Source organism: Ursus americanus, chromosome 6, assembly GCF_024610735.1.
Source record: "Ursus americanus isolate L20-20 chromosome 6, mUrsAme1.1.p, whole genome shotgun sequence".
Taxonomy (NCBI): domain Eukaryota; kingdom Metazoa; phylum Chordata; class Mammalia; order Carnivora; family Ursidae; genus Ursus; species Ursus americanus.
This window is the reverse complement of record NC_142132.1, coordinates 61,461,782-61,484,897: the sequence shown is the minus strand read 5'-3', so window position 1 is coordinate 61,484,897 and position 23,116 is coordinate 61,461,782. Positions and strand designations below refer to the sequence as shown.

Sequence of the window (23,116 nt, the reverse complement as noted above, 5' to 3'; positions counted from 1 at the left end):
GAAAAATCTTGGGCCCAGCAGCCAGCACCCTCAGGCACAACGGTCTGCTACTTTGAGGAAAAAGGGCTGCTCTCTTAAGGTTCCACTCTGAGGAAAGTAGGCTAGTGTTTCCCATGGGTGTGTTCAGGGTAGGTCATCCCAGCACCCTGTCTTAGACCAGTAGATGGTGCCTCTGTGGGTCATGACTCGTATAAAATCACTGATGAGAGTATGGACTTTAGCGCCAAGATACTTACCCGAGGGTCCGTGATTACAAAGAAACCAGGCTTGGCCCCCTCTGGACCTTACCTTCATTTCCATATTCTTTCCTGAAGCTAGGAGGGCCCACTGATGGTATTATTTATACTGGCTTCAGAAAAGCTGTGAGATGGCACTCTTGGTAGCAAACGGAATTGGCATTTTTGTCAGTCTCTGATATTAATGGATGGTTTCTTTCATTCTGAAATGTTTATTGCATGCCTACTATGTGTCATTTCTCTCCAGTGGGGACATTAAGCGTCAACACAAGGACTAATGCACAAAGATTTCTGTTCCCATGCAGCTTACTCATCCTCTCATAGTAAAAAGGAAAAGGCAACTTAATTGATTTATCCAAAATGGCAGAAAACCATCCCCATACATTTTGGTCTTAGAACCACATTCACACTTCCTTCTTCTAAAATTTTCTCTTCTCTGTATGCACAACCCAGAGAAAATGCCCCAACTTTCTCTTTTCCCAAACCATCTGCCAAAGTTTTACCCACAGTGTTTTCAACGAAGTTACAACATTTTCTGCTTATTGAGTAGCTATTATGTGTCAGACATTGTATATATATTAATATATAAATTAAATGCTCATTTAATTCTCTTAGGTTGGTTGTATTGTGACATTTCCATACTTCACACATGAGGCAGCTGAGGCTGAAGGAGGTTAAGTAACTTGCCCAAGGTCACGTATAGTTAAGACTCAGGGTCAGGATTGAAATCCAGGTTTTCCTCGATTCTGTCAGGACTAACAATGGGACTTTGATTATATACTGACCTATTCTCTAATTGAGTCTTTATGAATATTGTTTCTTTAGTCTTTCATTTCTTTGTTCAGCCTATGGCTCTTGAAAGCTTCTATCCTGCTGTCTAGGAATGTGCAGTCCAATTGGCAGTTGACTGATGCAGATGAGTCAGTAATAATACTGTGCACTTGAGGAATAAAACGTTTAAAAGGGCTCCTTAAATTCCACACCTCCCCAAGGTAGGCATGTGGTGCCTCCCACACATTTCACAGGAGAGGAGACTCAGCCCCAGCCCCCCTTGGGCGCCTCCTGTGTGCGGGCCAGCATGGGGCCCTGGAGAGACAGAGGTGGGGAGCCAGGTGGATCCTGCCTTCAGGGAGCTTCCTGTCAGGTGGGGAGTGCATAATTAATCAAACCGTCACAAGTAATGGGTCGTTGTGTGGCACGGTCAATGTGATGGAGTAAAAATACAGGGACCTCCGACAGGGGTGTCTGATCCTGTTGGGAAGCTCTGTGAAGGCATTTTGGAAGAAACAACATTTAAACTTAGGTCCAGAGAGATTCTGGTGAAGATTGGGAAGAGGTTTCTTGCCAAGATGTGGAGGTGGGAGCAGTGTCCCTATAGGATGATTTCTGGGCTGAGCCTAATCTTGGTGAATCCAATAAACAGGTTAGGGATGCCCACTGCTGCCCAGTGGGGGCACCTATTGTTCTAGATGTCATCGAGACACCTAGATAGCCTCTTCAGAGCTGATTTACATTGACCGGCTGTGGGAATGTTGAGAACAGGGGGGTCGGTAAACTAAGGCCCACTGGTCAACTCTGGCCAGCTGCCTGTTCTGTACGTAAAGTTTTATTGACACACAGCCACACCCAGTTGTTGACAAACGGTCTCTGGAAGGTTTCACGCCATAGTGGCAGAGTTGAGTAGTGTGACAGAGACTGTGTGATGCACAGAGCCAAACATATTTACTATCTGGCCCTGGACTAAATGATATTAATAGAGGTAGTGGTGAAACTAGATGCTTATGCCTTCATTCGTGACCCTTTATTTATTTCTTACAACAGTAATACTATGAGGCAGGTTCTAGCATCGTCCGTGTGTTGCAGGAGGGCCATCTGAGAAGTTAGGCGACTTGTCGAGGTTTCTAAATTCCTTCACCAGGTAAATGACAAAGACCGAATGGGAACTTGAGCTGTCTTGATTCCAAAACACAGATGGCAAAAACATCGAGCCATCCTGCTGACAAGTGGAGGAAACACAGGCAGTATGAGCAAAGGGGTCTCGAATCCACCGAGGTATTCCTCTGTGAAGTAAAACCTCGCAACAACTGGAGCCCTCTTTCAAGGCCCTGCTCGAATGCCACCTCCTCCGTGATGTCTTCCACTGCGTAGGGGAGAAAGGGACCCAGAGCAGATGCACACGTGTAAGTGCCCACCGGGCCCAGCAGGTGAGACCGGGTGGAGTGAGCCAGGTCTGGAAGAAGATATGATGCTTGAGGGAACTGGGGACGTGTGACTCACTCGAATGTTGCTACTCACAGCCTGCTGATCATTGCTGGGCAGGAATATCATTTCATATTGCCAGGTCTTTCCATTTTTCAAGAGACGTGTCAGAAATCCAGATTTTTGTGTGAGTTTAGTTGGCACTTTGGTCCAACTTTCAAAAAACACTGTGGGCCAAACAAAACATATCTTCCGTCTGGATGTGCCCCCCAACCCCACCCACAGCCTCTCCCCCCCCCCCACCCCTGGCTGCCACCTTGCACTCTCTAGAGAAAAGCTTTGGACGATTCAATTTTTAAACCATTCTTGTATTTGGCCCATTTTCTGTGAATAAAGCAAAAGGAACCTATTGGTCCTAAAGGGACAGCAAAGAAATGAGAAGGGGAAAGCCAGGTAGACAAAGCCCTCACCCTTCTCTCTAGCCAGAGTTCCAGAGGTCTAAAGGGACGGAAGGAGTTGCGGTGCCAGGACAGCGGGGCACTGTCCTGGGCAGTCAGGCCTGCAGGTACAGGACTTGAGCTGTGGAAAGAAGCATGTGCGAGAGGGAACACGGCGTGTGGTCATGCTGAAGGTCTCCTGGAGAAGGGAAGCTTGCGAGCAGGCCCTTGAAAATAACTAGGGCTCTCTTGGATGGAGCTTTTTGAGGAATGAGGGGGAAACAGAGGAGAAAATCCTTGACAGAAGAAGCCATAGGAAGGACAAAGATAGGAAGGAAGGACATAGCCATATTGGATATGGTCTGCACTGGGCAAGAGGGCAAGGATTTAGTGGAAAATAAGGTAGACTGAGGCCAGACTTTAGGGGGTCCAGCAGGTCAGGCTTGACTTGACTCTGATAGCAGTGCTGATTAATAATTTCACACTTGCGTTTTGACTTTCTGTTGGAATAGAAACTCTTAGTCTAGAAGCTTGAGAAAACCAAATGTGTGTACTTACTCTGCCAGTTAGTAGCTGGATGTCATCTTGGTCTAATTCCTTAATCTTTTTGGGATCTCAGTTTCTTTACCTGTAAAATGGGTTCATCTTGCAGGGCTGTGAATATCAAATGAAATTTATATGGGCACAGAGCACCAAACCATGGCCTGGCTTCTAGGCCTTTAGCAGATGCTCGTTATCGATCCTGCCCTTCCTGGGCAGGGGCCAGATCGTAACGTTATTGTCTCAATGAAGTCTGTCATGGTGCTAGACTGTTAATAGCTCATTAATAAGTAATGTATTGATTCAGCTGTTGGACTACCAACCATTGTTTGAAAAATGGTAACTAACAAAACTATCAATTTGAATAGAGTGAAACTTCCTGGCTTCCCATCTGTCCTGAGAATTTTCTGTTTGGGTGCAGAGTTTTTGATCCATGTTTGGGGTTTCTGGTCAGGTCTCTGGTCTGTTCTGTACCATTTAGGTCTTAAAGACCTTGAAGGGGGTGTCTCTCCCATCAGCCACAACAAAATGGGATGAGATGGGGGGAATGAGGGTGTCAGGAGACAAAATCTGCGTTCCAGATGTTCCATCTTGGTACGCCAAAGAAAGTCCAAACCTGCTGCTTCTCAGGTTCCGCCGCCTTCCTGATGCAGCCTCTAGGAAACTGGGGTTGATCTGCCAAATGTGCACAACATTGAATTTCTTTCAAATACTCTCACTTTCCCTCCTTTAGAAAAAGCCTCTCCTATTTCCTATTCTTACCCCCCCCCAATTTAAAAACATGCCCCCCCCCCAGACGCCCCTCTCCCTCCTCCTGTTGCGGTGGTGGTGGTGGTGCTGGTGGTAGGGAGTGTATTTCACACCCATCTTTAAGATGTACAAGGGCAGGCCCTTTCACAAAGCCAAAAAGCACCAGCAAAGGGATGCAAAGGGAAGGAAGGGGTCCCGGCCAAAATGGCTGGGGGATCTCAGACGAAGGATCTTCAAAATAGAGACTGCCTGCTGGGCCATTAAATCCTTTTGCTTTGGGTTAATCCCACAGTGTATATCAGATTACTGAATTCAGATGAAAACACTGTTGTAGTACTCTGTCTCCTCACCAAATTATTCCAAAATCGAGTGTCCATGGGTTATAAATACAGAAAATAATTGAATTCTGTGTGTCTTAAGTGAAATAATCTGTTCCATTCTGTTTCTTGTGAATATTCTCCATAATAGTCTAATTGTGTTTTGTGCTCCTGGGAGCTGAATGTGTGTTCAGCAACAATGCATTGGGTTGTAAAATATGCATGCCCAACTCTCCGGGCAGGCAAAAAGAAGGATCTAGTAAAAAAGGCTGAAGATGTGTTTCCTAATGCAAATTGTATGAATCACATAAATGGTAGTGTCTTTTAAAATCATCAACAGGCTCTGTGGTGTTTTTTTTTTTCTTTCCACTTACAGGTCCTGTTTCTCACTCCGCATTTCTGATGTCATAGGATCAGTAATTCAATAGACAGCCAAGCAGGTGTTCAAATCACTCCCGACCCCCGAATTCCTTAAATGACCCCTCGAAGCAGCGGAGTGAAAACATTCCCAGCGTGTCAGAATATTGAGATATCTTAGTTGCCTTAATTTTTTTTTTTTGCCTTAAGTTTTAAAGGCTATTTTCTGCCCTTTTTGTTTGTTTATGTGTTTCTCTTTTTAAGCAAAGAGAAGCCACATCTTGATCTTGGCCGTGAGGATTGGAGGATTGTATGTGTACAGGGCCTGCAGACTGTGCTTATAGGCAACACAATTCTGATTGGTCAGCTGTGCCAAGGGCCTTCCAAAGATGAATCTGGAAAAGGTGGGAGGAGGAAAAGAGAGACAAGGCTTGGGCTTCTTTTCTGGTAGCTAAGGATGTAATACAATACTGCTCTTGAAAAACATTTCTATTTTTAAGCATAGGCCTTTTGGCTGCAAATTTTTATTGAATTCAATTCAACCAATGTTATTAGTATATCCAGGGTAGAGTGAAGGTGGCAAAGAGATGAGTAATATCAGCCCCTTTCCCTTTGGTTGCTTGGAGGAGAGAAAACATGAAGTTAGCCTTACTTGGCAAGACTATCTTTTACTCTGTCCAGATATGCTCATATTGTTAAACAGTGTTCTTAGAAATTTCTGTGGGTCCCCCCAAAAAGAAAAGGCCTCTTGTATAGGTAGTTGTTTCAGGATTTAGGCAGTGGCAGGAAACATTTTTCCACTTCTCAGCAGAAATTAGTCTAATTTACAAGCAGAGTCAAAAATGGTATTTAACACCTTCTTTCATAGACTTTATTTCATTATCACATAAAAATGTGTATATGTACCCCATATTAAAGTGTATTAGTGGGGCGCCTGGGTGGCACAACGGTTAAGCGTCTGCCTTCGGCTCAGGGCGTGATCCCGGCATTATGGGATCGAGCCCCACATCAGGCTCCTCCGCTATGAGCCTGCTTCTTCCTCTCCCACTCCCCCTGCTTGTGTTCCCTCTCTCGCTGGCTGTCTCTCTCTGTCTAATAAATAAATAAATCTTTAAAAAAAAAATAAATAAAGTGTATTAGTTATCTATTGGTGTATAACAAGTTACCCCAAACTTTTGTGTCTTTGGACAACATTCTTTATGCAGTGTTTCTCTGGGTCAAGAGTCCGAGTAAAGGCTTAGTGGGGCACTTCTGGCTCGGATTTCTCAAAGTTGCAATCACGGGGCCTGCCTGAGCTATGGTCACCTCAAAGCTCACTGGGGTAGAATCTATTTCTAAGCGGCTCACTTGCCTCTTGGCAGGACACGGGTCTTCGAGGGCTGTTGGACTGAGGGTCTCATTCCTTGCCAGTGGGTGATCGGGGCATCTGTCAGTCCCTTGCCATGCCCCGTGGGCTTCCCCAGGGGCCAGTTCCCAACATGGTGGCCGACTTCCTTCACAGTGTGAGAGGGAGACAGAAGAAGCCGCAGTCCTTTTGTAACCTAATCTCAGCAATGACATCCATTTGCCTAATTCTGTTTGTTGGCTACCGTGCAGCCCACACTCAAAGGGAGAGCATTACCCAAGGGCATGAATAGGGGGAGGTGGGCATTGTTGGGAGCCAAATTAGCAGTCAGCAAAGAAACCAGTCACCATAGCCTAAAGCTAGTCTGGTGAGGGTTGAGTGATATTCTTCTTACCCTATCCAGCTCTTCCCCCCCCCCATTTTGTTGTTATGTGTTCTCCCTGGGTGGTTCCTTCCAAACACCTCCTCGCTCTTCTGGGCATTTAATTATAGAAGACATACATGGTAGACAGCAGATTGCTTTAATCTTTTAAAGATTTGTTAGTCTTAGAGCACGTCAACAAGCCATATTGGGTCTTTCTTAAACCTAACATCTTGATCAGTGAATTTGGAGAGTTTTGCTGGAAAGGGCATTGTGTCTGGTGAGATAAGTCTGTAGAGAGAAGGGGAACTAGGCCCCTGTAGCTGATATAATTAAACAGGCTTCTTAATGTATAAGAAAATAGGTAGGTCTCACGCACAGTGGTTGAGGAGGGGCGTTTAGTCAGGTTGGTTGGTATGTGTCCATGTAAGGATGTAAGCATCCAAATGAAAGGGATGTTGTCCCAGTTTGTGTTTCTAACAAGTGTGTCTACAGCAGATGAGCGTGCCCTAGCTACCCACCAACCTGTGCGTACGTCAGAGAGCAGCTGGCCTTTCACCTTTTAAATTCTGTGGAAATCATCTATTTCATGGGAAAACGTATCTATTTCTCTTTCTGGGAAGATGCAACTTGGTTTTCAACCAAGTGTTCAAAACATACGTATGCAGGCATTAAAGGTTTGAGAACAAGATGATAGTAAGCAAATTTTAGTTAATTTTTAACAATGGAAATTGATTTGTAGGGTAGCTTCCGTGCTAAACGTACTGGAAACTCAGAGAAAAGGAGTCTGGATTCAAATTTAGAAGCATGCATCAGCTGTATGTGTGTGTCTGTGTGTTTTTGTGTGTGTGTATGTGTCTGTGTGTGTCTGTGTATGTGTTTAACCTTGAGTTCAACATTGCACCATGTTCCTCCCAGTGCCTGTGTACCCTCTGTTTTCTCTGCTTGCAATGGCCTGTGTTCTCCCTCCTGCTCCCTTCCCCTCCTGACCTTGCCAGTTCCTTCTGTTCCTTAGGGTCTTAGCAGAGAGACCTCCCCAACCACTCGATTTGAAAGCATTCCCAGTTCCACTCCTAGCCTCCCATTATTGCCTCTTCTAGTTCTTTTGCTTCCAGTTTTGTTTATTATCTGGCTCTTCTGCCCCACCCCCTCTCCCCGAATACATACACGGCACACCATACACTACACACCACACTTAATGACGGTAGGCTCTAAGAGGGTAGGGACTTTTGTCTGTTTTATTTCTGACTAACATATAGTTGGTTCTCATTAAATATTTGTTGAATGAATGAAATCACTTATGACAATTTCTAATTATCTAAGTCATATTTAGCTGAGGGCTACCGTTTACCATCTACCCACCCTCCCTAGACCGGCGTCCATGAGTCAGGGGCTTCTTCCCCAGCTGTTCTAGGACCTAGCACAGCTCAGAGTAGATTCTCAGAACATTGAGAAGGGAAGAGTGAATGGATTCTCTGGCCAAGGACTGAAAAGACAGTAGCCTTCATTTCCTAGGTGAGAACAGGAGGCCATGCGCACCATGCATTTCGGGAGGGGGCAACACCAGTGTCTTATTCATCCTTATGTCTCCACGGCTGGTACTCAGCCCAGTGCTTGGCCCAGAGCACAGTCCACACAGATTAACTGGATTGGATTGAGTTGAGCTGGGGAAAAACTCAAACGTATTCTCTCCTGACGATAACAGTGGTGGTTTCTTCTGCATTCCCTTCTGCAGCTGTTTTGTCAGAATGCCCAGAAGCATGCATGTGTTCATCCATCCATCTGTCCATCGTTCCATCCATCCATTCGTCCATTCATTCATTCACTCATTCTTTAAGCTCCACTTGGGAGTGTACCAGATTTTGGAAGGCACGGAAGGCTATGCAAGTGTCGGCCCTGACTTCGGGAAGTTTACCTTGAAGAGAGCTCGGGCCTTATTCTCTGGTTTGTGCAGCCTCCCTGAGGGGCCAGCAGAGTCGGAACCAGGCCGTTGGAATTGCACGGGTCTGTCCTCTGTGCCGGCCTGCGCACCACAGTCTTTGAGCAGGAGTAGAAAGGTCACCAACTGTGGTTGCAAATTGGCTCTTGCATTAATCCTGGCTTATTCAAAACACTCAATATTTTTCCAAACTGAGTTTAGAGCTTTTGATTGAAGCCTGAATCATTTACCACGGCAGAGCCTATCACCAGTATAGGGAAAACCAGAACTTAAAAACACAAAGCCCCTTTAAGTAATCCAATATAGGATAATTACATTATTAAATAAAGCTGTGGGTCTCAAATTATGCTGCCGCCATTGTACATGTAAGGATAATAATGTGGACTGTGTTAAGTGAACAGAGCAAAAAAAAAATGTTTAACAAGAGGGAGCATGTCTAAATCATATGTTTATGTTTAAGGAGAGGCTACATAAAACAGGAAGATTTACTTGGTTTCTACACTAAAGCGTTCTAAATCGGCTTGAGGCTTTAGGATTCTCTGTGAAGACTGCTCTTCTCATGAATGACAGCAGTACGACAAGACTCCACGCGCGATCACCAATAGCCCTGAACAAGTCAGACAGCGTCCACCGTGGTTTTCATAAACCAACGGGGGCAACGAGTTTTCTTCTTACTTTTAGGGTCTTCATGGAATATAGGCCCCACTGAACTGTGTACCTGGGCCGGATGTAATGTGCCTGTAACACGAGGTGAAAAAAGATCAGGAGATGGTTTGGAGTCGATCAGCGTATTAGATCATCTGTGTTGGGTGCTGGTTGAGTTTGGGCTTTATTGTTATTGTTTGTGCTTTTATAGAATATTCTCAACTGAACTTTAACACCAGAATTGGGCTCATTTTTCTTCTTTTGCTTATGTTTTAATTGCCAGAGCTAAGAATATGGGTGCCAAGTTAGTTTTTATTATAGCAACCTGAAAGTAGTTTTAAAAAAAAAATGGATGGTGGAGTTAAGACCCTATGAATTTGGCCAAAGGAAGGGTGGGCACACTCAACCATTAAGGCATCTTTCGGTATATATCAGATACTTGCTTGTTTAGAGAGGACATATCTACGATACTGGGATGTGTCTTCTTGCTTTCTGTGTATATCGTTTTTAATCTCAGGGAGGAAAAAAGGCTCATACATGGTCAATCCAAAAGGAAAGGTATAAAACTGGGAATTAATGAGAGGATGTTTCTGGGGCTTTCTTTAGAGATGGGCTTCTGGTCAGGCGAGCAGGCTGCAGCCTAACAGGTTTTAAATGAGCTTGTATTAAAAATGTATTTAGGAACATAAAATATTTAGGATTTTTGAATTACTTGTTTGATACGCAAATGCCTTCGGCTATACCGTGAAGGATGGTCGCATTACATCTGACAAATCACACCTCAGAGCGGTCTTCTGTTTGCTTACTCCCTCTAATTGTGCCAGGATGGATTTCCAAAGTTCATTGAGCCACAAGCTTCACCCAAATGTCTGTGGGGAGGGAGGGAGGAGGTTGGAAGAGAAGGGGCTGGCTTGGGAAATTGGAACCCAATACACTAATGAGCCTCCATGGCAAATCCATTTCATCATGTTCAGGGAGTCAAATTCAACCTTAGCACGGACTTGAGAGGATATCTTCATCACTCAAAACAACAGAAAATTCTTCACATTTTTAAATAGCGGATGAATGGCAATTCCTGTGATCTTACTTTGGGGACAAAAACACAATACAAATCAAAAATTAAAATCCCTTTTGTTGCAAAATGACCTTAAATCCCAACCCCCAGGACACCGTGAGGGAAGAGTTCCCTTGTCCCAGGGTGGGAGTAGCATGGAGCGTTACTACTGAAAGGACAGGAGAGACCGATCTGCCAGAGAGACAAGGATGCTGCCAAATCTGGTTTCTGGTTCCACCTCAGTTTTCTCATCTCTAAAATGGGCCTGAGAACATCTACCTCACAGAGTCCTTGTAGAGATCAGATAAGAGAAGGTCTGTTAAATTCATGAATTAGTGTCTGGGTAAACTCAAACATCTCAGAGTTTTCCGCTGCCCCATCCTCAAGGACTGAGGAGAATGACTTAGAAGCCCAGACATTAGTAATTGCTTTCTGGCCCAGCTTCCCCTTAGAGGTACCCAGCAGTAGCTGCAGGGGTATCACTGTTCCCTGACAAAGAATTAAGAGGAGTTAGGAATACGCACAGCTACTCACAAGTGGCATATGGATACGCCTCGCCCTTACTCCCTCATTTTCAGTTAAAGCCATGTGATGTAGTAATAGTAATAGCCATTATTTCCTGGGGGCCTGCTCTGTGTTGACCATTGTACTCTGATAGCTTCCACATCCTTACTGCCCCAGGAGGCAAGATTTTTTAAATCTTATTTTCCCCCATTTTTTAGTTTTGTTTGTTTGTTTTTAAGTAATCTCTACACCCAACATGGGGCTCGAACTCCCAACCCTGAGATCAAAAGTCACATGCTCCACGGACTGCGCCAGCCAGGCACCCTACCCCCCAGCCCATTGTTTAGATGAGACCTTGGCAAGATGATGTCATGTCCCAAGATGAATGTGGACATTAAACCTAGTAGAGCTACATTTGAACCTGGGGCAGCTGGACTCCAAAGCCAGTGCTTTCTAAGTGTCCCTTCGTTTCTCTGAACGTGGAACATGCAGAGATATTGTACCATTAAAATAAGTAGTTTTTGTATGCTTTAGGCACGGCCTAGTCCTTGGCTCCTCAGAAAGTACAAGAGAAGTAGCGATTAAGCAAGGATACCTGCCGCTGCAAAGTTTCTACAATGCAGGTGTTTACCGTAGAACATAGAATTATGCAATTCAGCGTGAAATAGTGGAGCCTAATAAAGATTTACCATATGTCACAGGTAATAAGAACATCATTCCCAGTCCAGGGACCAGCTTAGTGTTGATACCATTTTATTTTGTCTACTCAGGACATTAAAAAGCAACTACTAGCGTCTATTGCCGTCCTTATTTCTGAGGACAAATGGATATTAGTACACCCGATGAAAGGAGGAGGGGTAAAGTCTTAAATGGGGAGAGTGCGCAGGGGCCCTGCTAGGTCAGCCCTGCCCCCTTCGCTCTGCTCTATGCCCTGTCTGTCTCACTGGTTTGGTTCCGTTCACAGAGCTGCTGGCCCTGTGGTTTCTAGTGGGGTTCAGCCGTCGAGGTGCCCTGCCAGAATGGGGATAGGAAGGAGGGTGAAGGCAGGTAATTGTTCCCTGTTCTCTCCTGTGAGGTTCCTCCAGGCTGTCGGTGGCCCTCTAAGGCGGAGTCACCACCACTGGTAGAAGGATCTACTCTATCCTGGTAACCACTTGCTCCCTGTTTTGACCCTTGGGCCTACAAGTCATGATAACTGACCTGCCCTTAGCCCAAGTTCCTATAGTATCTCTTGTGGTTCCTTTACACCCCACCAACACCTTTGTCATTAGCGCCTTCGTAAAATCCTCCTTGGAATATCATTACACAAGTGTTCTATCTATTTCCTGCTGGGACCCTAAACTGGCACAGAGATCGTCCTTGAAATCTAGCGAGTGGAGCTTCATGAGACGCTGGCTGAATTGTCTTCATTTTTCTCATTTCACGTCTGGCCGGTGAAAACTTCATCTTGTCGACCCACATGACCATTCTGCCCTGATTTTGTTGGACCTCTGACTGGCAACCACGTGCCTGTAGAGTGAAGCTTTTTACTCGCTCTGTAGGTGTCCTGTTCGTGGAGCACACCAAGTGTGCTCCGATCCCCGAGAGGGATCGGCCACATGAGTGGGTGCCTAGAACTGCAGTTATCTGAGCAGGGCTTGAAAGTGTGAGAGTGGCCAACACAGCCAGGCTCAATGGCGTCACCGTCTTCCCCTGGCACACCATGAGCGCACCTGCCGACCACAGTGGTGAGGGCACAAGCAGATGTGCTTGCACTGGTCTTTCTAAATGTTAGCATTTAAGAGTTTGTTTGTTTGTTTTTCATTTTTAGTTTCTATCTAGATGAAAATATCCCACCCTGTGGAACCAATAGGACTATTATTTTGGTTTCACTATTTATTTAGTTAACGTCACCTGTTGGTATGTTTGTGTTCCCAACATTTATCACATTTCAATTGCTACAAAGAATATTTTAAAAATCTAAGATGTTTGGGGAAGATTGAGGTGAATATGCCATGTTTTCCTGTTCTCATTCCATCCTCTCCCTGCTAACCCCTTTGATATTAAATTTATGTGTTCATAATCCTTTGGACTTTATTAACATAGCTGAATATAGTTATTCTTTTTTTTAGATTTTATTTATTTATTTGAGAGAGAGAGCAGGCAGGGGGAGGAGCAGAGGGAGAGGGACAAGCAGACTCCATACTGAGCACGGAGCCCAATGTGGGGCTCGATCCCACAACCCTGACATCGTGACCTGAGCCAAAATCAAGAGTCAGATGCTTAACTGACTGAGCCACCCAGGCTTCCTGAATATAGTTATCCTAAGCAATGATCAGTTATTGGTTACCACATGGTGTTATAAGGAAGGTTGTGTTCGTGTTCTCTCTCCTGAGGAATGATATATTTATAAAGATAGAGGTTTTATCTGTGTGTCAGAGAGACCCAGAATTAAAATTGCTTAGATAAGCCGGGAGTTCAAAATCTCTCTTGTGTCACAGCATACAGGTAGATGGTTCAGGGCTAGTAAGGTGGCTCTGCTCCATGAGGTTGCCTAGAGACCCAGCTACTTCTGTTTTTTTCTCCTGAGAGATTTGTCCTCATGTGTATGGTCCAAAGGCGTATCCATTCCCTTTAAGGTCATGACCTGGTAGTGGCACACATCACTAATACTCATACTTTTTTGGTAAGAACTTGGTCACGTGGCTGCACCTGGCTGTAAGGCAAGCAGGGGAAACGGTGTCTTTATTCTTTGTGCAGCAAATTAGCAGTTTATTACTGAAGAAGTAAGGAAGAACGGGTAATGGGGAAAAGCCAGCCACAGTTGGGGGATGTTAAATTTCCCTTGTGTCGGCTAAAAACTTTTCTTACGAGAAGCTAAGTGGGCTGTGCATTTCCCGTGGGCTTGAGTTGATTCTGAGACTTCAAATTGACAACACAGGACTGAAGTCTAGATGAATTTTTTGGATCCAAACTGTAGAATGTAGTCATAGGTTTAGAGGGCGAATATTGGAATTCCCATGGAGAATGATTTCTTCAAAGAGTAACATGCAGAGAAAAAAGATCTGGGCCCAGACGACATCTAAGGATCTATGTTTCCTACGTTTTTCCCAGTAGGGAGATGGAATAATGAAGAAGAGAAATTGAACAAAGCAAAGAAATATAGAGGTGGTAGGTGTTGGGTGGGTGTTCTTCATGGATCCATTGAGGATTTACACATCTCGTGAGTAGAACCACTGACTGCCTGCTCTGGATGGTCTTTTCAAGGATGCTTATATAGTGAACAGCTTTGGAAGACAGAGCGAGTGTCTTTCTCCAGAACAAATGGCAGGAATGATTACTGATCAGTATTCAAGACTAGGATTCCCTACACTCAGGGTCCTACTCCTGTAATGCACCCCATTTCACGTACACATGTCATCTCGCCCTCTTTGAATCTCATTTTGGGAATTAGGTATTGAAGAAACAACACAAACATGATACTTTCACTGCAGCTGTTGCTGTGAGCAGTAAACCATTCTTTGTCTTTGACCAGGAGTCTTGTGTCCTCTGCCAGCATCCGTACAGCTGTGGCAGGCCAAGTTGTAAGTTTGGAAGTAGAATAAATCTCAGACGTTTCACAGTTCTTAACAAGAGCGACAGTTTAGTCAAAGGTAGGGTTGTTCATTCTCAAATGCCACTAAGAGGTCAAAGAAAATAAAGAATAAGAAAAGGTCTTGGTTTCGTGATATAATACAATGGTTCTTGAAGTTTTTGGACTCAAGGCTCTTTTCACTCAAATCATTGAGGATTCCGAAGAGATTTTGTTTATGTGGGTTATATCTATTGATATTTACTGCATTATAAATTAAAACTGAAAAATGACCTGAAGTACTTGGTAACTCATTTAAAAATAAAAACTATGACATCCATATGTAGAAAAAAATTAATGTCAAGCTGAATCGGAAACCTTATACAAGATTAAATCAAAGTGGATCATACTTCTAAACGGAAAGCTATACCAGTTTGGGAAGGAAACACAGGAGAAACTGCCTGTGGCCTGGGATTAGACAAAGAACTCAGGTGCAAGAGCAAAGCCACGATTCAAAGGAAAAAAACTGATCAAATTGGACTTGATCAAAATTTAAAACTTCTGTTTTATTGAACACACTGTTAAAAGAAGGAAAAGACAGCCACAGAACGGGAGAAACTATTTCCAAATCCCATATCTGACAAAAGACCTGTATTCAGTAGACACAAGAACTCTCAAAACTCAATGGTAAGAAAATAAACAGCCCAATTTGAGAAATGAACCATAGGCTGCAACATGTGCTTCACCGAAAAGGATATACGGATGAAAAAGTAACACCTGAAAAGATGTTCAACATCATTAGTCGTCAGGGAAATGAAAATTTAAAACATGGTGAGAAGCCACTCCATACATGTTAGAGTGGCAACAAGAAGTCGATTAGCAAAGACCATACCAAGTACTGGCAAGGATGAGAAACGACTGGAACTGTCCTCCACTGCTGCTGGGAGTGCAAAATGGTGCAGCCCCTCTGGAAAAAGTACTCCTCAAAATTAGTAGACACCCAGCAGTCCCTCTCCTGAGTATTCGTTCTAGAGAACTGAAAATGTATGTTGACGGGCAAACCTTGATGTGAACGTCTACGGCAGCTCTATTTGTAGTCCCCGAAGTTGAACACAAGCCAGTGTCCCTCAGCGGGTGAACGGAGAAACAGTCTCATGACTCATCCATGTCACGGGAGATACTACTCAGCAGTGAAAAGGAAGAAGCTGCTGATCCCTGCAGCAACACGCACGAGGCTCAGAGGCGTTATGCTGAGGGCAAGAAACAGTCTCAAAAGATTTCAGACAGTATGATTCAATTTATATGACATTTGGAAAGGAGAACTCGATAGCAAGAACAGATCAGCGGTTGCCATGTGTTAAAACTCATAGAATTGTACATGAAAACAGGAAATTTTACTGTAAGTTAATTTTAAAAATAAAAATAGCAACATAAACCCATTAGGTGAGTGGCACGTTTTTATGAAAATTAACCATATTTTGAAAAACAAAAAAAAATCAGTAAAAACAGTGGCATTGTTTTCCATTTTTATAAGATCTTTACTGTCTAGCTTAATAGAGACAGCTGGATTCTCATATCTGCTTTTGCATTTACTCTCCTGCCTTACCATATGTCGTATAGCGTCTGGAAAACCCCACTGTACACTTGAAAGAAAATAAGACTGAAAAAAGCAAATAATGTCTTAGTATTTTTATGATCTTTGTTTTGCTTCTGTGGGCCACCTGAACTAGTCTTGGGGATTCCCCAGGGTTCCTGGACTACGCTTTGAGAACCGCTGACATAATGCACTGTCCCAAATTTCAGTCATTTTCATAGTCTTTTCATTGTCTTTTATTGTCTTCTTCTTCTTCTTTTTTTTTTTTGGCCATACCCACATGTCCCGTGTTTACTTAATGGTTTTGTTCAAATTGACCTACTTTTTTTAACTTAAATTTATTTAAAGAGGAAACTTTCTAAATCTCCTATAAATGGAAAACCAGTACCACTTTCCCATAAATGGAAAGTAACCACAAAAATAAATAAGCAATGAGTAACTTATAAAAAAAAAAAAAAGTTTACCCGGGAACCATCTAAACTCATGTCTGCATGGTACACGTTGGAAAACATCAGAGCAAAGGACTCCTGACAATGAACGTGTGGCTAACTCTGACATTCCATTTCATTTATGTTAGCCCATTTCATCCTCGCAATTAACATAAGAGGTAGATCGTCTTACTGTCCTTTTAAAAAAAAAAAAACGTTAAAAAAAAAAAAAGGAAGCCCAGGGAGGTTAAAGAAGTTTCCCGGTGTTCCACAGCGAGCAAATTGCAGGTGTGGGATTCGAACCCAGGCAAAGGCTCTAGAGGCCAGGATGAATGCTACGTGAGCAGATAGGAAACGTGGAGGCTTGTGCAAGTTCTGTTGGAGGTTGGTACGAGGCTATGTCATTGAACCTCACTGTCTTCGTCAATAACATGAAGGAGGTGAGTTAAATCAGGGTGTGCAAGTTTACCTGCTGGCCGGCTGCCCAGGGGGCCAGGCAGTGAGGGAAAAGCCAACTGACTGTAAGGCAGTAGGGAGTGATGGGTCACCCGTACACTAGAGATCTCGCATCTTATCTCAAGAAAGCAACCACTTTCAACTGTTTTTGTTTTGTTTTTTTTTTTGGCAGATATCTCTTTAATTTTATGTTATTTTACTATTTTGATTTTATTTTATGAAAAGATGGAAGTCTGGAGACCTTGTGTGAAGTTTCCCAATTTTTAGAACACGTGGGGAGGCCAGCAATACACAGGCTAATTTGTGACTTTATGTCTAGATACTTTCCTCCAACAGAGAGGATCCCAGGATTGCATGAGCTGTTTTTATACAGTGGCAGACACAAAACCCAAGTTACAGAAACAAGCCATTTAAAACAGTGGCAAAAGGGGATCTGGACTTCGATAGTGTCTCAACACAGCCTCCATAAGTATTGATTGGGAGCTGGGTTAATTGAAAAGCCAAGGTACATTATGAGAATAACAAAGTGTATTTCTTTGTGTTCCTTTTGTGTTGTATTAGAGTAAATCAGCAATATTTATCCAGGGCTAATTCTCGGTTTGCAGAGAGCTAATGTAATCATGAGATGAGCTTATTGAAATTCTTTTCTTAGACATAGAGGCTTGCCCGAGAGCGGCGAGTATTAGGAACTTTAGTCAATGCTTGCTCAGAATAGTAAATTCGAACATGTGATTTATGCCATTGTGTGTACAAAGCAATGTTTCCTGAGACATTTTCTATGTATATGTTAGCTGTTTTGTTTTTTTGGGTTGGTTTGTTGCTCCCCCCTCCTCCGCTTATCAGATTTCCTTCTAAATCCTGGCATTTGACAATGTTGCAAGGCCAGTTTCTCTGTGAATCCGCAGTAAAACATACTGGTGGTTGTACAATTCATCCAAACTTGGGTTTATGGCTTATGTGTGTTTACGTGAATTCTTGCGTTTGTTTTTGTGTTTGTGTGTCTATTCATGAAGTCTGCTTCTGAGAGAGAGAGAAAAGGAAGGAGGACAAAATCTATAGACTGAATCTTGAAAGATGAGTTTATTCATCAATGACATCATAAGGATTGTATTTTCTCTTGGTTAATAAACTATTTGTTTGGCGGGCGCTGTAAGCCAGCCAGAGCTAGTCATGCCATTTCTTGGAAAAGATCTGAAGCAACTGGTAATTGAAATGATAATCATTTGATCATAGTTAGAGCTATTTGAAAATAACACTCATCTCCAAACTGGTCTCGTCTAAGGAACCATATTTGGTAACATTGTTGCCAAATTCCCTCTTTGCTAACGTTGAGACTTATATACCATGATACTTAATTATTTTCCAGTATATTCTAAACTTGATTTCTGGTGTGCCCTGTCCAGAAGCTGTTCCCATATGCTTTGAAACAATACCCAGCCTGAATTTTCATTCTGACATTTAATAATCACCATGTAATAGCTATAAAATGCGTGACAACGACAGATCTTTTATTTCAAGAGGATGGTGTAGTGAATCTGAGTGAAATCATCCGTTGAAATGGTACTTTGTAATATGCTCCATTGTTTATAAAGTACTGAATTTTTTTTTTTTTTCTTGAGCAGAGGATAAAAACAGTTTCCACTTTGGGTCCCATTCAGTGGAAGTTCATATTTAATCATGATAAGAGAAAGGACTCCATTACGAAAGTTTTACTTTTCATTTTTGATAGAGTATTTATTTTGCTGCCGCCTGACAAACTTTGTTCTCAGAAGCAGCTTGGAACTGGATGAGGAAAAGTGAAATTTTAGATCCTACCTTAAAACATTTTTAAAAACTAAATCCAGGGTTTCTTATTGTGTGAAGCTTATCTTAATAAACCGTTTCTTGTTTGCTTTGGAGTAGCGTGTGCAGTACTCTCTGTGTGTGTGTGTGTGTGTGTGTGTGTGTGTGTGTGTAGGTGGGGGAGGAGGAGGAAAGAGTCATGTTTAACAGCAAAATTAGCCAAAATCACTTGTGAATTCCTTTTGTTTAATAGCTTAGAGACATCTTCCTGTTGTTGTTTGTCAAAAATATTTCTAAGATTTTGTAAGCTTGGGGGTTTTCACAGCTAAGCTTTCTTCAGAAATGTGAAGTAAAAGAAATGAAAGAAGTCGGTTCAAGTTGAAATGTCAAATGCTTCAAATAATTTAACTTAAAACCCAGTGAGATGATCTTCTTAAGCTTTTTCCAAAGAATCTTCGAGTAAGAGAGGCCCTCCTTTGCTCCAAGGATGGATATCTATTAAATATCTTGCTGGATTAATTCTGAGTCAGAAAAGTTGGTTGTTTCCTGGAAGCAATTAGAGATGCTTAAAATTCAAATTTATGATCCATACGAGAAACTTAAGTTTCAACTACTTTTCTTAGATTCAAAGGCTTTCTCCTCGCGTACCCTCTCTCCCCTTACCCCATATGTATTAAAAGAAAAAATCAGTTCATTTCTCAACTTACAAAGTTTTTAAGAAACATGAGAATGTGTAAGTTTCTTTCAGTGGGAAGCACATAACATTTATGAAGTATTTCTTTTGGGATTACATCACAGTTTTATTTAATTTTTAGGACAAAAGTTAAATTCAATATTTGTGTATAAGCCAAGGGAAAATGTACCATAAACATAGGAATTTGGGGGTGAGTCAGAGTTCCAAGAATCCCAGATTTACTTAGACCATTTATGTAGAGACAGGCTAACCATTAGTCACCTAGTTCTCACTTTTTACTTTTGCAATTAACTGCACCTAAAAATTAGCTTTCACCGAGTGAGTGGTCAGAGGGGCAGAGTGGGCTTTGGCAACTAGCATTAAAAATGGCTCTCAGAATTTCTGCCCAATTTTTGGACACTTTCTTATCATATAACAGATAGATCTTCTACATTATTTTTCACCTAGACAGCTAGCCGTGAAAAACCCTTGAAGTGAGTTATTGAAGATTCTCTGTCACCAGGAAGCACATTGGCTGCTTGCATAAAGTTAATCCACTCAAACGGTATTTCAGAGGGGCTTTGTTGACAACTGATCATTTGCTTCCCAGCCACCAATCATGTTTTGTTCTTCCCTGACCACCTCTTGTAGGATGAAGTCATCGCTGTTTCCGAAAAGGTGATTGTGAAGCTTGAAGACCTGGTCAAGTGGGTGCACTCTGATTTCTCCAAGTGGAGATGTGGGCTCCACGCTGGCTCCGTGAAAACCGCAGCCTTGGGGAGGAATGGACAGAAGGAAGCTTTGCTGAAGTACAGGCAGTCAACCCTCAACAGCGGACTCAACTTCAAAGACGTTCTCAAGGAAAAGGCTGACCTTGGTAAATATAATTTGCACTTCCAAATCGCCATGTGTGGGCGTATACAGTAACCTACTTTTTTTTTTTTTTGTCATAGGCCTTTCTGGAAACCCTGTCATATAGATAATTTTACGTATACATGAAATTTTTTTGACCTCAAAGGGTTCTGGGAACATGTATGGACAGATTGTCCGGGTGTGTAAGGGGCGGATGCTCGCTGCCGGATCGCAGGGCCTTCTCCGTGGGGAGCCCCTTGCCAGGAACCGGGTGAAACAACACATGGCCTAAGGCACCTTCCAGTTGGTGTGAAGGCTTAAGACTTCATTAGGGCGCCTGGGATTGAATTGATGAAGAGTTTAAATATTTGTTCTAAGGAGATAGTGTGACATCTATTAACACCAGGTCAGAATTTTCGTGTTTGTTTACGTTGGGTGGAAAACAGAGCGAGGAAGAGAGAGGAGTTACCTAATGTGGCTCAGCAGAGCGATGTCAAATTGTTTAACTTCCTAGTCTCAGTTTCCCCAGCTGAAAAAGGGGGGCACTTGACCACGTCACTGAGATTTAAGATAGAAAGGGTTTAGCACGGGGACGATTGGTGTATATGAGGGGGTGCCCTCATTAATTCTGTTGCTTTAACTTAACACTTTCTTCTCCAGAGACTTTCTGTGGCCTTCTCTTTTTTTCTCCCCCTTCTGTTTGTATCTCCCTGTGGCGTTCACTGACTTAATTCTCCTAGCATTGCTCAAGACCAGAGTTGTTGACCTCTGAGTTAGACTAGCTATTTCCTCTTTAGGCAAAGAGGAACTTCACTTTTAACATATTAAGGCATCTTTTTCTTTCATTCTAGCACAATGCTGATGTTCATAGCCCTTTTTTATGCCTTAATGTGACAACTTCCTGTTTTTTTTTAGCCTAGGATTTAACTATTTCAACAAACCTAGACTATTTACTTAATTGGCATAAAGAGACTGCCTAACAGCAGGAACCGTCCTCCGTGTGATTCTGATTTGTGATGAGCTGTACTGTGCTTTGGGAATCATATTAATATTTTCTTGCTCTTTGAGTCAACGACTAACAGTTTCCTGTCATCTTTTGGTAGATGTCAGGTGGTAATATTTTGGACATGGCAGCCTGACTGTTCTGTGTACACTTAGGGAAAATTATTAATCTGGTGGTTTTATTTTAAAGCTCCAAAATTGTTTTCTTACTAAATTTCCTTTATATGCTGTTACACTCTCTAATTTCAGGAACACACAGTCTTCTGACTTGTGACAATGCTGAATAATACATCTGTTGTATGACTTTCCTAATGTATGCTCTAAGTTGTATTGCTATTGTCTTATGTTTTCCCTAACATGAAAACGTTTCTTTTGTTTGTTTGATTTTTTTTTTTTTTTTTTTTAGCTATGGAATATACTGTTACTAATAAAAAACTAAACAGGAAACCCATGGGGGACAAAAGGATGTGTAGATGGTTAAGCTTGATGTCACACATATAAACAAGAGTATTTATAGCAAAGTTGTTTTCTGTTTAAAATTGATAGTTTGTTAATGAATCTGAAGAGAAACTCAATCTCTTAATTCCATCAAAAGATTTAGAGGGTTTGATTTTACTGAGTTCTAAAAAATGTCCACGATCTACTTTTTAATAATTGATTTCAGAAGAAATTGATTTATAGTGAATACTCTAAGTACTTAGTGGTTTTTAAATCTAGTTGTTTATTAGACTTACAAGAGGAATTTTAAAAATAATACTGATTGCTAAGTCCAGGTTCCCCAGATTCTTCTTTCGTGGGAATGAGACAAGAGAAAGGAATGTGGACTGATAAAAGACTTTCCAGGTGATTCTGATTTTTTTTTTTTTTTTTTTTTTGTCTCATTTGGGAAACAGCACTACAATTAGTGCTGAGGAAGGGAAAATAATCAACAGGAGATTTGACGGGGAGGCTCTCCTCTGGTGAACAAGAAATACCATGGGCTTTTCCTTTCTTTCTTTCTTTCTTTTTTTTTTTTTTAATGTAAAATACCCCTTTAAGGATAGTATTTGGGGCCTTGAAATTCTACTCAGTTGGTATGAACTGTGGGGAATTTGAGACAAATAGCTTTTGTAATTGGAATGCACACTGTGTTGTAATAATGTGGAAAGAGAAACAAAAACTTTCCTTAATGTAATGAGTTTCCATTATCTGCCTGATCTAAGGTTTACAAGTCTACGTTGTTAGGATTTATATTGGGGAGAGAGGGGGTGTCATTTGCTGTGTGCATTCCTGTCCCAGCAACTTTCTCTTCAACCTCTTCCTTTCTCTGTCTGCAACATCAAAATATTTGTTGTCTGTACTTTTCTTTCTACACAGTGGTTTTCTTATCTCTCTTTCTCTTGGCCACACTGAAACCACTTCCAATACCACATTGTTAATGGAAGTTCACACACTTATTAGGTTTTTCCTTCTGTAGAACATTTCCAACTCCTCATTGTTCTTACCAAAGAAAGAAGATGAACTCTGAGATTATTTAAGACCCCCCTCTTTTTTTTCTGGTGGAAGTAAGCAAAGAATGGAAAGATCTCACCTTTCTTGTGGCTAAAATAAAACTCCAATATGTTATGTTTTTAACCAGAGTATTTCATCACGTTAAAACATCAATAACGACAAAATAATTGGGTTGACTCTTAAAGAAGGGATTTTGCCATCTAAAAGCTAATTAAAGAACTCTTCTTGCTCAATGTTTAGGTAGAATAAGTTCCCTTTAATCCCAGTTTGTGTCACTTCCTGTCTCTCTCTGAAGAGTAAAAAAACAAGAATGTTCTCACAAATGTGTGTCTGCCAACAAATTAATACTCCGCAAAGAGAAACTCTGCCCCAAATGGCAGCTTCCAATAACTGCTCTGATTCGAAACACAGCTCTTATTTTTTTTTTATCCCCTTCCCCTTTAAGGACAATATTTGTGGATATCGTGTTTGCTTTTTACAAATCTCTGCAGTTTTCGTTTAAGATTCAAAATGACTGGTGACTAAAATGACACATCTAGATAGTGGGAAAACCAATAGTCTTCAAAAACAGTCCTGAGATGTGTTAGAGTGACTTCGTCCCCTT

The 23,116-nt window shown here is 42.1% G+C and overlaps 1 protein-coding gene across 1 annotated transcript in view; it reads left to right on the top strand.

The window, feature by feature from the left end:
• ARID5B (AT-rich interaction domain 5B) overlaps positions 1 to 23,116 on the top strand; it is a 176,366-nt gene that overhangs the window by 11,023 nt on the left and 142,227 nt on the right. The window contains exon 3 of the mRNA XM_045783334.2: positions 19,819 to 20,044. Within this exon, the coding sequence (XP_045639290.2) occupies positions 19,819 to 20,044 (226 nt within the window). The remainder of the gene's footprint in view (positions 1 to 19,818; positions 20,045 to 23,116) is intronic.